We start from the raw sequence: 16,033 nt of genomic DNA, 5'->3' as shown, positions 1-16,033 counted from the left end.
ACACCTTTGTAGCTGCGACAGATGTAATTAAAGATTTAATATCCTCAATCTCCTCCGCTGTTTCTATGTTTACTATTTTTTTTTTCTATGCTAATGTGTTCGCCCATGGTTAGATAAATGTTAAGAACTACTAGAAGGATTTCAAGCAATGTTTCATTGGCAAAGACTAATATTATTAGGAACGCTATGCCTGCACATGCACATGAAATGGAAAATCGAACTCTGAGCAATCGATTTCAGCACTTTCTTTCTGGACAGCACCGTGTGGCTACGAACGACGTAAGGAGTGTCATATAGAGACTGTTCTGGAACCAGGGGCCGGATTCACAAAGCATTCTTAAGAAAAAGTAGCACTTTTTTTTTGTATATCAAATAAAGCCTATTTTGACAATTGAAAATGAAATTGGCCTAATCTCTGTGTCAGAAACTAGTAGGCCTATTGATAATACCAGAGAGTGTTGAGATGTAATAGTAATGAAGTATCTTTGATTATACTTCAATTTACTCTTAAGTATATCAAGAAGGCAGTTGTATTTATTTAGACTATTTGATTATTTCAGTAGGCCAAGTCACTGAAAACATATTAGATTGAAGTTCTTTGGGTGGCAGCTAGGGAGGAAAATCCACCAAGGCCATTGAGAGACAGAATGGATCCGCTTATACTCCCTGATCACATGTTAGACAGTATAGGCTCCCTAGGCCTGCAATTATTTATTTAGCGATATGCTGTCAGAAGACCTGAAAAAAACAACAAGTTGATCGGCATCACTTCCAGTGGTAACACAAATTATGGCCGCCCTGAGATTTTTTTGCCTCTGGGTCTTTTCAAATGATGGTAGGGGCTACCCTGGGTGTGAGCCAATCCTCCGTTAGCCGAGTGGTCAGAGATGTTGCAAATGCACTCTGTAGAAGAGCACAGCAGTTCATCAGGTTTCCAGCAACAGACGCAGAATGCATCAGAACCAAACTTTTTTTTGAAATAACAGGGTTCCCTAACGTATAGGGCGCAGTTAACGGGACACATATTGCAATCAAAGTATGATAAATGTACAAAAATCCTATTCTTGTATTCTTGTTATTTTGGATCCATTATTATTATTATTGATATTGTTTCTAAAAATATTGACTTGAATCTATATTGTGGCGACCCGGCCCCAGGAATGTCTCTCACGTCAGAAATACCACACTCCAAGATGCGTTCAAAGCCCGGTGGGACGTTTATTCATTAATAATAAAAGTAAACTGCGTGGTCGGTACCCAACGCAGGAAAAACAAAAATCATACAAGTGACTCCGTGAGCCACGCTGAAGTCCAGGGAATTGTCTGGTGCGTGCCTTCTCGGCGCACGTCGTCCTGGGGTGCGCCGCCGGGGAAATCCGATCCAGCAGTCTGCTTGACCGTATCGGGTGCTGGGGTTACTCTCGTCCACTCTGTCTCCTGGTTCCCCTCTCTGGGAAAACAAACAGCTTTTTAAAGGGTGCCTCACCCTCCGTCGCAGGTGTTCTCCATTCTGTTGATTGGCGTTACGCAATGGATGCTCTTTGGCTCTGGCTGGTGGATATCGGCGATATACGCCCTCCACCACCTCTCCCTTGGGCCGACTGGCCTGAGGGTTTGGGGCCGGGTTGCCACACTCCTCCACCGCCGGTTGAAGCCTCGGGTCGTCTCTGAGTGCCCAGAGACAGGCATCTCGGCGGGATAGAGCGTCAGCGTTGGTGTGTTCTCTGCCCGGTCTGTGGTCCACCTGGAATCTGAAGTCCTGGAAGGCCAGGAACCACCTCGTTACCCGGGCGTTGGAGTCCTTCGCGGTGGCCGTCCATTTGAGTGGCGCATGGTCGGTGACGAGCGTGAACTCCCGGCCCAGGAGATAGTACCTCAGCTTGTCCAGCGCCCACTTGATGGCCAGGGCCTCTTTCTCCACAGTTGAGTAGTTCTTCTCGTTGGGGAGGAGCTTTCTGCTGATGTACATCACTGGGTGTTCCTCTCCCCCCTGGACCTAGGAGAGTACCGCTCCCAATCCCACTTCCGATGCGTCGGTGTGGACTAACAGGGGCAGAGAGAAGTTAGGGGTTAGTAGGACTGGCTCCGAGCAGAGGGCTCGTCTGAGGTCTCCGAAGGCTCTCTCGGCCGCGTCTGACCACGTTACCCGGTCTGGTAGGGCCTTCCGGGTCAGATCATTTAGGGGGATGGCGAGGGTCGCAAAGCCGGGGATAAACCTCTGATAGTACCCGTCAAGTTGTCCGTGGTTTTTGCTGTTTTGTACTTTCTCCCCAACTTGAAAGAGGAACTGACATCTATTGGAGGTTTTGGGAAAACTGGATTCTACTCAAAATGTAATAACTTGAGTCCCAGGCAGTAGCTGCGTTTTCACTTTTCTTTCCTTTTTATTTTCAGTTAAACAGTAGCTCGCTATTTTCTCTTGCCATTAACCTTTAGGTAAAAAACCTTTAAAGATAAACAGAAACATAGAAAACACACATGAATATCAGCAATCCACACAACAATAAACCGACACCAACATGTGCAAAATAATTGACTTTCTCAGATATAAATTCTTGTACAAAATATACTGGAATTTTAAACTTAAAAAGTACACAAACAACGCAGAAATTACATTTTCCAATTGTGGAACATTCAATAATAAAGTATTAAATGCATAAACCATCACTTATACAAAACGGCTACTGCAGCCTCACCATCACCTTATTTCTAACAAGTGACAACTTAGTTTACAGTTCACGGTATAGGCAGACAACATTAGCATCCCCACTTGCAACGAATGCTGCGGTTAGAAGCTATTAATAGCACAAACAACGTTACCGGAGCAGCGGCAGACTTTGATGGAAAAGACCGGAAGTAGGCTACATTCTCTTACCAGCTGCCTCTCCAGATTTCAAAAATGTTCAGTATGTACAATACAAGAGTTTTTATTACACGCGTTTGCTGTGGTTTTCTAACAGTCCTCTTGTTCTCTCTCGTGCCTCCTTGAAGCTCAATTAAAACACCTGCTGCTCGTGTCTGCGTCGCGTGTATGACATAGCTTATTTTTGTGTCAACCATTAGTTGAGCTGGTGAGTCCTTCCGCTCCCAATTTAAAATAAAATCACTATTTTTTGTCCGTTCATTTCTTCTTTTTTCCAGTGTATTTTCTTAAACCCCAAAGTAAAATTAAAACCACAGTTTGACTCGACAGTACCCTACCAGACCAAGAAACGACTTCACCAGTTTTTTCGAGGTGGGGCGGGGCCAGTCCCTGATGGCGGCGACCTTGCTCTCTTGGGGTCGGACGTTCCCCCGTCCGACTTGGTACCCCAGGTAGGATGTCTCCTCCAGCCCCAGGCGGCACTTGGCGGGGTTGGCGGTGAGTCCGGCCCTCCTCAGCTCTCCAAGGACCGCCCGCAACTGTCGGAGATGGACATCCCAGCTGGCGCTGTGGATGATGATATCATCGATGTATGCTGCTGCATACGCCTGGTGCGGCTGAAGGAGCTGGTCCATCATCCTCTGGAATTTGGCGGGCGCGCCGTGGATGCCGAACGGGAGGACCGTGTACTGGTATAATCCCCCCGGGGTGGCAAACGCCGTTTTCTCCCGGACGGATCGCATTCCCACGGACCTCCGGTACCCGGTAGGGGGGTACGCGCACCGTGACGCCTGGCGCCGTCTTTATGTCAGGCTGGGCCACTGTGGTCCTCCCTGGAACCTCTGAGAAGACGTCCTGGTGTTGCAGGACGACTTCCTCGAGGTCTTGCTTCTGGGCGGGGCTGAGGTCCTCTCCCATGGGCACTACCGGTGTGTCGCGTTGGGCGGCCAGGACCAGGGGTGCTGGTGCCGGTGGATCAGCTCCCGTTCGCCACTGCTTCAGGAGGTTGACGTGGTAGAGCTGGGTGGGTTTACGCCTCCCGGGTTGCCGTACCCTGTAATTCACCTCCCCGACCCGGTCGACCACCTCGTAGGGCTCCTGCCACTTGGCTAAGAACTTGCACTCTGCTGTCGGTATGAGCACCAGAACCACGTGGTCCACCACCAGGGTGCGATGGGGGGATGGCCGACTCTCCCACGCCTCCTTGGCGAGGTCGAGGAGTCCCCTTGGTCTTCTCCCGTACAACAGCTCAAAGGGGGAGAAACCCGGAGCTGGTCCCAGTTTTTCCCGTCGGTGTCCATGGCTTTCTTAAGCATCTGCTTCAGGGTTTTATTAAAGCGCTCCACGAGCCCGTCGGTCTGGGGGTGGTACACCGATGTCCGGAGCTGTTTGACCTGGAGGAGGCTGAGCAGTTCCTTCATTACCCGTGACACAAAGCAAGTCCCCTGGTCTGTGAGCACCTCCCTGGCTATCCCTACCCGACTGAACAGGAGCATCAGCTCCTTAGCGACCGCCTTGGCAGTGGCGGCGCGGAGTGGTAGGGCTTCCGGATCCCAGCTGGCGCTGTGGATGATGATATCATCGATGTATGCTGCTGCATACGCCTGGTGTGGCCGAAGGAGCTGGTCCATCATCCTCTGGAATGTGGCCGGTAGTGTTTCAGGGCTGGGTACTGGCTGGCGCGCTCCGGCGGCAGATCTTTGCTGGCCTGCTGGGCTGGTCCGGTGAGAAAGAGGGACAGGATGTGGGCCCACTGGTCCTCCGGCCAGCTCTCCCGACGGGCTGTCCTCTCAAAGACCTCCAGGTAGGCCTCCACGTCGTCGTCCGGGCCGAGCTTTGTGAGGCGGCTGGTCGGGGCGGAAGTCGGAGCCTCACGAACCGCCTGCTGGGTGAGGTGTAGTACCGCCTCCCGGAGGAGGACGAGGCTCTCGGCGGTGTCCCTCTGCGTGGCGGCGGCCAGGGCTTGGTCCCGCTGTTGACGCTGGGCGGCGGCCGCGGTGGCGGCCCCATCCGGACTCTGCATGGGCGGGCGGGTTGGTAAGTGTGAGTAATCCGTAGCGTGATCAAGTTGCCTGCATTCTCAACCATATGTGGCGACCCGGCCCCAGGAATGTCTCTCACCTCAGAAATACCACACTCCAAGATGCGTTCAAAGCCCGTTGGGGCGTTTATTCATTAATAAGAAAAGTAAACTGCGGGGTCGGTACCCAACGCAGGAAAAACAAAAATCATCCAAGTGACTCCGTGAGCCACGCTGGCGTCCAGGGAATTGTCTGGTGCGTGCCTTGTCGGCGCACGTCGTCCTGGGGTGCGCCGCCGGGGAAATCCGTTAGATCCAGCAGTCTGCTTGGCCGTATCGGGTCCTGGGGTTACTCTCGTCCTGTAATTTGAAAGCTGGTGGGCAGCATGTCTTTGAAATGGACTACAGGGGCAGAAGGAAAGGATGCAAAGCCCACTCTTGATTTGTAAAAGTATATAAAAAAATCTGGGCCTATTTTTGCCCTTGTAACAGAGTTAAAAATGTAGTGTATTGTTATATATGATTCTCGCCAAAATAAAACTGCCGTGGTTAATAAGTGTGAATGGAAGCCACCCGTGTCCATATGGTGTACTGCAGATCTGCCGCGTTTAGTTCTGTGCTGCGTTCCTACTCGATCAGAGAAGCCCTTGCTTTTGATCTGGTAGGTTCGCTATATAAAGCACTGTACCCAATATCAGTTTTCTTAAAGTGAATTCATGTTTAAGTTGATAACTTCGATGTATGTGTTATGTTATTTTCAATTCACTGTTACGATCGTACTGTAGTTTGCATGTTTTAGAGAAAGTTTATTAATACTTTTCTTATGACCTTGGGTTTCTACATGCTAAGGCTAACATGGCTAGCCGTAAACTACCTTTGGAAATTTATTTTCCAAAGGTATGTGGCTCCATAATGTAAATAGGTTTTAATAAAGTGCTGTAACTGCAATTGGACTACAGTTATGCCCATTCATGGGAAGTTAAATGTTTTGTATGTATTTTCTATTACTAGTAATCAGCAGAGAAGCCCTTGCTTTTGATCTGATGCTGTATATGTACACCGATTTCTGATTTATTTTCCAAAGGAAAATAAAAGAAAGAAAATTCAACAGTTTCGCCTCCGTCTCCCTGATGCTTGACCATCGTTACACCCTCAATGACTGAAGTTATTGGTTGTAATTTAGCTATGTTTATTTTCAGTAACAATTGTTTTAAGAAAAGACTGATGCCATTTAAAATGCATCATGCTCTGAATCTGTCACCCTTTCCACACAATTTCCACCATATTAAACAGTACGGTCATAGTAACAAACTAGTAAAAGAACGAGAACATTATTCTAGATTCAACCTGATCTATAGGCATGGTGCCTAGCAAGGAAAGTCGCATAGCAGCACCAACGTGAACTTGACACTAGTCGTGGCGTTTGGTTGCCCTATCAAGATTTTTCACATCAAGGGAAACCATGAACAGCCCACGCTGGAGATTTGCCATTATTCATTAGCAAACAGGGCCAGCAATACAGTCGATTGCCAGTTAGCCATGAGTACCTAGCAAACCATGTAGCACCCACAACGCTGACGTCGCCATTACTATTGGTGATCTCGATTTTGCGAAGTGGTATACCTTTTTCTTTGGTCACTAACTTAGCACTTTAACTCAATGAATGGAATGCTTTGTGTAATTAAACATGAACAATGCCCTCTGTTTCCAATTTTTCATTGTACACTTTATTCGCAAATGTTAGAATTTCGTTATCCTTCAGATGATTTCACCTGCTTTGCGTCTCATGAGCGGCAATGCAGGCAGAGCGGGTTTGTTATCCACAGCGTTGCCAGATTGGGCAAATATCCCGCCCAATGATAATTTTCCCAGCCTAAAGGCTCGATTCCACCGGAGGCTTACGCGCCGCGGCACGGCTGCGCCGCGGTCAACGCTGCTGATCGCTTCCACTCTAATCAATGAGACCATTACCACCGGGCGCGCCGCAGAACGTTTCAGCAGCGTCCCAGGAGCGGCGTGCCGCGCCGTGGCCCTATCTTTCCGTCGCACTTCTATTTTTGCCGCGAGCCGCTGCTAAACCGCGTCAATTTCAACAGAGCAGATCGAGCAGGGCAGGAAGCGAAAAAGTAAAAGCCATAGAGCATCCGGTCAATTTTCAAAATAAAACACTATACTCAGCTCATGTAACTTCACATCAACATTACGTCATGAACGGTGGCACCAGGTCAGCAGTCAATCAATCAAAAGGTCTCAGAGGGTCGGCAACATGGACCACGAGAGACTCATTGTCGAAGTTCAGCAACATGAAGTCATTTATGTACCAAATCATCCTTTTTATAAGGAAAATGTCAGAAAGGATAAAGCGTGGCATTTAATTGCAATAGTTTTGGGAGTGGAAGGTGAGTACATTAGGTTTAGGATTATCGCGTGATCTCGTGATCTCGCGTGAATACGGCTGGCTCGCAAGGCAGCGCTACGCTGCCGTTACGCGCCCGGTAGGAATGGACGCAGGGCAGATGACGCAGCCGTTCCGCAGCGCGTACGCGTCCGGTGGAATCCCGGTGTAACGTGGTTAAAAGTAGCCCAATTGGGTGGGAAATCTGCCCAATTTGGCAATACTGCTCACCAGCCAGGGATCCTGCTTATTGGTTCATAGCGCAGCGTGACTAGATTTCTGCGCGAATCAGACGCCTGTAAGGTCACACCCACTCAGAGGAGGACTTTCCTCCTCTCTCCCATTGAAACCCATGTTATTCACCGGCCGCCAGTACTTTTGGGGAAATGAATGGGAGTCAACGGAGGCTGAGGGAGGACCCTCCTCCCTGAAGTAATTGTCAAAAGGCGATAGGGGGTGCTAATGTCCCTTTACCCAGGGAAATGAACATTATATATTCAAAGGCATTAAAGTAGTCATATTTAAGAGCATTAATACATTACAGTAGTCTGGGCAATCTAAATTTTTTTATTCTCAACAATGTTAAGGAGGATCTTCCTCCCTCTCCTCAATGAAGAAGCCTCCACAGACAGACAGACAAATTTATAGATATAGATAGCACTATCGCCGTTGTTGTCCTCCATTTTCTGTAATCCAACCGTTATAGTCGTGCAATCTTTATTTTCAAAGTAGGTTAACAATCTAAGAACTTCTTAAGTCAGAAAACAAAGAAGTTCATAAGATAATTGCCAATTCTGAAGAAAAAAAATGGTGAATAGCGTTTAAGAAGATTCTTAGGAACGTCTTATATTTTTTCTTAGGATTTTTTTTAAGTTTTATCTTAAGAAAATGTTTGTGAATCCGCCCTCAGGCCTTTAGAGGTAAACAACTTTGATAATTCTAAACGTATGAGTCTTTGTAGCGCGCTAAGAGTGCGTTATCGGGAAACCGCCCTGAGCTGTAGTGACCACGATTTTCCAGATTGGCTTGAATTGGCTTAGAAGTTGTGAAAAACATTGCCTTCTGCCGCACTTCCTGAAGATATGGAGATGCTATTTGGTACTGGGCTTCTTGTGCTAATGATAATGCGTCATAAAGCCTACCATTTGCCCATGCCAAATATATTTCCCATTACATGGATTCCCACAGGACATTGTCTGAGGTTGAGGTCCACATTGCAGCCCACACTCCTGTAAAGTATTCGGCCGACACATTGGGGCTTCGGTAAGGCTCGCACAGGGGAAGATGGGTTGAGGCAAATTATGGAGGTACCAGAGTTCTCATTGATCAACGTTGCATATGCATGGTTTATCTGTCTATAAACCATGCATATGCAGTTTTCCACCAAACCTGGTATTTATCAATTTGCTCTTGGCTTAATGTGCGTAGATCAGGAGTATATTGACAGTGACACAGAGGCTCTGACCATGCGTACGCAAATAAGCGGGAGAGCAATGGAATTAAATAATATAGTAGTGGCAAACATAACCAGTTAATGCAATTGATTGATGATTGCCAATTGATGTTACCTGCACATGAAATTGTGTGAAACCTCATCTAGGATGGAATGGTTCAGTAGATGGTATGTTGTAGGGTGGCAAGAACCATGAACCAGGACCAACTAAACTATATTAATATCCCCGTTACCAGTACCGGCTCGTGTGTGAGCAATAGAGGGAAACTGTGTTGACCATTGTCCCTGCTCCCTTTCCTACAGCTACTCCCGGATTCCGCTGGAATTCTGTACAGTCCCGGGGAAGTATTTAGTCTTCTTTGCCGGTTTATGACATCCGGCAATAGGGAAATGGGTCCGAGACCTCCTCTTAAACGAAGCTGACAGGAGGCTAAACGGAAGAGGCTTAGTGGCCTTAAGGCAGGCGATCTCGAGGCGAGACCGTCCTTCTGTCCCTGCTGAAGGAGTTGCGTCTCAGCCTCTTGATAAGGGGTAGCCATCGATGTTGATCCTAGGATGTGATGTGTAGCCCCATGAATCAGTTGCTATAGTTTCCAGGTGAGGGATTGTCTGTTGCTTCTTTGGTGCTTCCCAGGATCTGGTTGTTAGGAAGGCGACCTCAACCTGACACTGTCATCTTCGGTTCTGGGGTCGCAGAACAAGCGGATATCCGGGTGACTACTGAAAGCATTAAGCTCTGGGCAGCAGTAGCATTGAGGGAGGGAGATTTGCTGAACCCTTAGTAATTCGGTTACCAAGGGTAACCGAAGTCTTAATTTGAGGAGATTATCCTGAATAGTATCAAAAGGAGATTGCAGTTCTTCTTTGGCACTTGCTAAGGATGAGGCAGAGCAATACAAAACGGTGTCATCCGCATAAAAATGACACTTTACTTTTCTGATATTTTGACACAAGCCATTTACATAAATAGTAAATTAAATGGGACTTACTTTTGCATAAGTAAGGAGTTTGAGAACACACAATCAACCTGAACACTTTGTGTTCGGCCCCTCAAGTAGTTGGCAAACCATTTTACAGCTTTTAAAGTCATTCCAATATCCACCAACCTCAGACAGGACAGAGTGGTCAACCGTGTCAAATTCCCTTGACAGATGGCAAGAATGGCACTGCACAATATTCTTTAGAATCAATAGCACTTATGAAATCATTTAACACATTCATAGTGGCACTGACTGTGCTGTGTACGATTTCTGCTTACACGCGGAAGATTTCTGCTTATAATACGCGGATTACATTTATAACCTTGTATCTCTCACACCAGCAATAATGCAGTGGTCGCTCAAATCATTTGCAAAAGAGTGTAGACTACAAATCAAGGCGTGTAGACCTTTAGGGTGAATGTCTGGAATGTCCTTGGCCCATCCATAACCTCTGCTGTATTTGAAGCACCAGTTGGTGGGGTTGGCCATACGGCCGGTTGAGGGCAGCCAGGGTGTCTGTGCAGGCATAACTTGAGTTGCTTGTACAAGTCTATGTTAAGGAGGTGTGCGCGTCAAAAGGGAAATCTAGCATTAGAGGATTTGGTGGGGGCTGCAGGCTGCAGAAGAAGGGAGTATGATATCAGCCAACGCACCAACTTTATGGTGGTTTCCAGGTCCTCTCCCACCTCAGGTTTTTGGCTAATGGCACGTTTCAGTGAAAATTAAGAGTTTTCCAAGCCCTCGCTCAGCTTTTTTAAGCCTGCACTCCATGATAATTAGGGGTGGGAATCTCTTGGCAACTCACGATTCGATTCCGATTATGAGGTCAACGATTCGATCAAAACTAATTTTTCTTACGTACATTTCCATGCGTGATCTTTAAAAACATACATCCGAGTTTGCTACTCAGTTTGCTAATCACTTCCTACTTTTGTGATGATCATTAAAGACATCAACAGATGAATTAAATTATCTAAGATTTTATCAGAGAAAAAGCTTGTCACAAATATGACTTTCTATGAACAATGCAATAATCAATGCAGCTTGCATTACAACACAATATGGAAGTATGTAAAAAATGGGTTTCAGTTTTATTTTCTTTCTTTTCTATGTCATTAAAGAAAAAGCTGCTCTTGAATTAGAAGGAGTTCTTGTGTCTGGCTTTGAGTTCGCGTGCATGCTATGTGTAGGCTGAATCGCAATCGTGTAAAGACAAATCAGATTGGCCAATACACACTGAAGATAAATTAAATAGTTTTAAAATTACTAAAATAATCCCTCTGGCGAACTGAATGTTGCAGCAGGCAAACAAATTAATTCCGATTATTAATTTATCTGCATCGAGACGGAATCGTTCTAGAGAGAATCGCGATGCATCGGAAAATCGATTATTTTTCCCACCCCTAATGATAATATCATGACTTCATGCACACAGTACATTCAATTTGTTTCCTTGAATCGCTGCCCAATAGACCGATATAAAGAGGAACCTCCATGGCAACATTTCCCAACAACATAGGAGCGACAGACAATAGTCATCCGACAATGAATTTAAATCAGTAAACAAAGAGAATTGACTGGCCAATGATACTGTCCAGGCAAATCTCTAGAGACCTTGGTCAACCTCACAATGGTCAGTGTTCGCTAAAGTATTTAGCGAACGCGTACTTTTAACCTCTGATAGACTACTATGCGGGGCAGAGGGACACTATGCAAACTCTGAATCCTTTAGTGTAGAAGGGAGACCGGCAGAGAGTGTACCAAGAAATGTCAGCTTGAATTATTCATCAGTGTATGATGCTCCATATGCAACGAGCGTGAGGATTTAGCAGGACCAGTATTTATCAAGGGATATTGCGGCTATGACAATCATAATAATGTTTCATTAATTTCGACATTTTCATGCATACGAACATTAAAAATTCCATGTGTACGATAGGATTTATAATTTCTTCTACGGACTCTTGATAAATGAGGGCCCTGGTCTCCACTACCTCTTGGAGCAGCCACCTTCCCTCAGTCAAATTTGCACAGGACACATGCTTCTGCACAAGACCTTTTGTCATACCTCTATAAGTATAGAGCCTCTTTGAGTGTAAGATTGGTTGCATGGGTCATCTGTCTGGGACAAAAGGGTCTGACTATCAACAACCTACTTGAGGCAAAACATAGGCCGCTGCTGGAGACAGTAATGGCGTCTCTGGAAGCAGTAAGGTTAACATTGGTAGAGTGAACACCGCCATGTGCAGTCTCTGCAGAAATAGAATCGATAAAACTACAAACATGTTTTTGTGTTATTCTTTATCCTGCGTATCCCTGTATGGATTATGCTTATTGGGCGAAGGTTTCGTAGAAACCACCATCAGGATAGAAGTGCTTGTAGATTTAGATGTATGACATGAAGATGTCAAATGCTTTATTTTGCTTCAATATAACTCTATACACGGGTCTATATAGTAATAGAAAATTAAATCCATTCATTAAATTATAGACACATATACTTGACTTAACTTCTTGTCCCATGTAGTTTAATACTAACATTTAGTTTAGTTCGGTAATTTGTCCCAATTGTTTCCAGCAATGTCCAAACCTAGATAAATATGTCTTCAGGGTAGCGTTTGGCTACATTGGGTTAGGACAAATGGGCCCTTTAATCACCGACTTCAGGGAAAAGTCTGCCCATGTCTCCACCTTTGTAAGGCTATACATTGAAAGGGTTTTAAATTATAGTAATAATACGGTTATTAATAATAAATTACGTTTCCAATAAATCTACATCTGCTGGTGATTTATAGATGTTCTTTATTTAGGTAGCGGATAGAGGTAACACTTTCCACAATAACTAATGCCACTTAATTACAATATTATCACTATAGATCACACTAATGAGGTATCTAGCTTAATCTGATCATTTTCATGGTTTAAGTTTACTTCCGGTTCACCCTCTCTGATTCCACTCACTTGTGGTCTTCAATTTGTAAGGATAATTCAAATCGATTTCTCGTTTTTGGTTAGGGTTAGTGCCTGACAACAAAAAAAATAAAATAAAGGCTGTTTTTCTAGTTTGATCTACTTGATATTCTTGAAGTTCATGGACATTGGAAAAAACATGGACAATGTATTCTCATTCATCCACTTAAGGATTTTGCTGGGAATACGGATTATACTTTAGTACCCGGACCAGTAGGGACCTCTTATTTGAATGCTGCACGAAGGAGAAAAGGAACATTGAACATTGCCGAAATTTAAATATTCTTCTGCAGCGAATGTGATTGTGTTGTCGTCGAGCAGAAATCCGGTCAACAATACTTTAACCTTTGTTGTTAATGTTTTGTAGTGCATTGATTTGACACGGTTAAAAGGCTTCCCTTTTCCTCCCCTTAAGTGATGGTTTCCAATCACTTAAAAAATAAAAATGCATACCCTTGAAACGTTATTGACCAATCAAAATTGACTACTCAACAATGATGTAAGGCGATGTTGGCTCATATGACGGTCAAAGTGTTCCTCCCTCCCAAGAGGCCAGTCAGTGAGCGTGGTCCGAGCAGGGGCCCCCCCCAAGGCCGGACAGTGAGCGTGGTCCGAGCCGGGGCCCCCCCCGAGGCCGGTCAGTGAGCGTGGTCCGAGCCGGGGGCCCCCCCCGAGGCCGGACAGTGAGCGTGGTCCGAGCCGGGGCCCCCCCCGAGGCCGGTCAGTGAGCATGGTCCGAGCCGGGGCCCCCCCCGAGGCCGGACAGTGAGCGTGGTCCGAGCCGGGGCCCCCCCCGAGGCCGGTCAGTGAGTGTGGTCCGAGCCGGGGCCCCCCCCGAGGCCGGTCAGTGAGTGTGGTCCGAGCCGGGGCCCCCCCCGAGGCCGGTCAGTGAGCGTGGTCCGAGCCGGGGCCAAAGAGGCCGGTCAGTGAGCGTGGTCCGAGCCGGGGCCCAAGAGGCCGGTCAGTGAGCGTGGTCCGAGCCGGGGCCCCCCCAGAGGCCGGTCAGTGAGCGTGGTCCAAGCCGGGGCCCCCCCCGACGCCGGTCAGTGAGTGTGGTCCGAGCCGGGGCCCCCCCCCCCGAGGCCGGTCAGTGAGCGTGGTCCGAGCCGGGGCCCCCCCCCCGAGGCCGGTCAGTGAGCGTGGTCCGAGCCGGGGCCCCCCCCCCGAGGCCGGTCAGTGAGCGTGGTCCGAGCCGGGCGCCGCCGGGTCCAGCCCCAGCAGCGTCCCGAGGTAGGACTGCTCCCGGGGGTCCAGCATGTGGTGGGAGCGCACGGTGTGGAGCACGGCCGTGGGCTGCGGGGTAAGGGCGTACTTCTCCAGGAAGGCCTCGGCGGCCGCCTGGTAGGCAGCGGCCGGGGGCGAGCCCTGGGGGTGCATGGGGAGGACGCCGGGAGGCAGCGGGCCCTGGGGGTGCATGGGGAGGACGCCGGGGGGTGGCTGGGGGGACAGGGGGCTCTGATGTCCGCCGCTGCCCTCCAAGCCCCCTCTCTGCTGCATGGCAGAGTCGGCAGACATGGGGATGGGCGCCAGCGTCATCGGAGGACTGCCATTGACCGCGGCCGCGTGCCGTGGCGGTTCGCCGGACTCGGCCTGGTACCCCTTCTGCGCATCCCTGTACGGGGGGAGAGTGGCGGCGGTGGCGGCGGCCAACTTGTCGGCATCGAGGACCACCGTGTTGATGACGTGCACGTGGTCCACATGGTACTTGAGCTTGTCCTTCCTCTTAAAGGTGGCGCTGCAGTGGGGGCAGTTAAAGGGGCGTGCGTCGGAGTGGGTCACCATGTGCTTGGTCAGCGTCTTCTTGATGCGGAAGCTCTGGTGGCACTCGGAGCACCAGTAAGGCTTCTCACCTTAAGGACAGACGGAAAAGACAGGAGGACATGAACTCAACACTTACTGCACAGACACCTTCTGTTAAAAAACACTTGCCAAGAAACAGAGTGGGTCGTGAAATACAGACTTTGTTATCTGCTAATACACAATCAAATATAAATATGAAGTAAAAAGGTTGGAGGACATGAAATATAAAAATCTTTAACCACCTGTACAACTTCGAAATGCATGTGAATGATGAAGAAACAAAGATCGATCTATAGATATAGATCGATAGATAGATCTCTGTAAAGTATGCATGTATATTTCAGATTATCTCAGAATCTTTAATTTTGGCGTGGGTTTACCATAAAGAGGGAGATATATTTATATGGAGATAAAGATAGATAGATATAGATATACATGTATACATATAAACATAACAAGAATAGAAAGCACAGGCACTCTCACCAGAGTGTGTCCTGAAGTGCATTTCAAGGCTGGACTTCCCTTTGAATTCTTTCTTGCAAACCTCACACTCGTGCATCGCAGTTTTATACCTGAAAGAAAGCATAAGAATATCTGACCAACTCACACAGCAAGAAATCTTTTTCTCTGAAATAAATATGAAGAAATGAAGGGTTAACAAACTTCTGCCACACTTTCTCTCCCAGATGCACGGTTTTGTAGTGGACCGTCAGATGGTCAGGCCTTCTGAAACACTTCCCACATTGCTCACACTGGTGCGCTTTCTCCCCTGGGATGGAACAAGTTACACACCGAATTATTGTCAATTTACTCATAAGATATAGTCCTATCAGTGCTCAGTTTTGGTAAACAGAAAACGGCATCAGTGCTCAGAGTGACACATTGGAAGGCAACGTTACCAGAGTGAGTTTTCTGGTGTTTGGTCAGGTGGTCGTGGCGAATGAATGTCTTCCCGCATTCCTCACACTCGTAGCGCTTGTCATCGTGGTGCATTCTGAGGTGGAGCCTGAGAAGGGAGATCGTTAGACTTTGGAGCATGGCGTCTGGGGAGCTCCCTCCCTCTCCCACACTACAAACTAACCTGTCTATGAAGACAGATCCCTGGCCAAAAATACACACCCTTTAGAGTGCCTGAGAGGGTGAAACGCAAATAAATTCCTGCCCCAGTGCCTGACTGTCTGTCTGTCGGTGTATTTTGTACCTGTACGAGCTGCCATGGCGGAAGCTCTGGCCACAGATGCTGCAGAGGTGTGGTCTCTCCCCGCTGTGGATCCTCAGGTGCTCCTTCAGGGTGGTCCTAACAGACCAGTTCAAGCGCATTACAACCAGTAGAACCCAGCTAATTACAACCAATGGACCAGTCCATTACAACCAGTAGACCAGTTTATACAACCAGTAGACCACAGCTCAATACAACCAGTAGAACACAGTCCATTGCAACCAGTTGACCAGTCCATTACAAAGCACTGTCCATACAACCAGTAGACCAGTCCATTACAACCAGTAGACCAGTCCATTACAACCAGTAGACCAGTCAATTACAACCAGTAGA

At 47.5% G+C, this 16,033-nt stretch overlaps 1 protein-coding gene across 1 annotated transcript in view; it reads right to left on the bottom strand.

Moving 5' to 3' along the window:
• Window positions 1-12,095: 12,095 nt before the first annotated feature.
• Window positions 12,096-16,033, bottom strand: part of zbtb41 (zinc finger and BTB domain containing 41) — a 28,050-nt gene continuing 24,112 nt past the window's right edge. Inside the window, 5 exon segments of the mRNA XM_030363707.1 lie at window positions 12,096-14,531; window positions 14,965-15,053; window positions 15,145-15,250; window positions 15,381-15,487; window positions 15,683-15,778. Coding sequence (XP_030219567.1) covers window positions 13,855-14,531; window positions 14,965-15,053; window positions 15,145-15,250; window positions 15,381-15,487; window positions 15,683-15,778 — 1,075 coding nt within the window. The 3' untranslated portion in view covers window positions 12,096-13,854.

This window comes from Gadus morhua, chromosome 8 (genome assembly GCF_902167405.1).
Source record: "Gadus morhua chromosome 8, gadMor3.0, whole genome shotgun sequence".
NCBI classification, from domain to species: Eukaryota; Metazoa; Chordata; class Actinopteri; order Gadiformes; family Gadidae; genus Gadus; species Gadus morhua.
The sequence above is the reverse complement of the archived record's forward strand: the minus strand, read 5'-3'. Positions and strand labels throughout refer to the sequence as shown.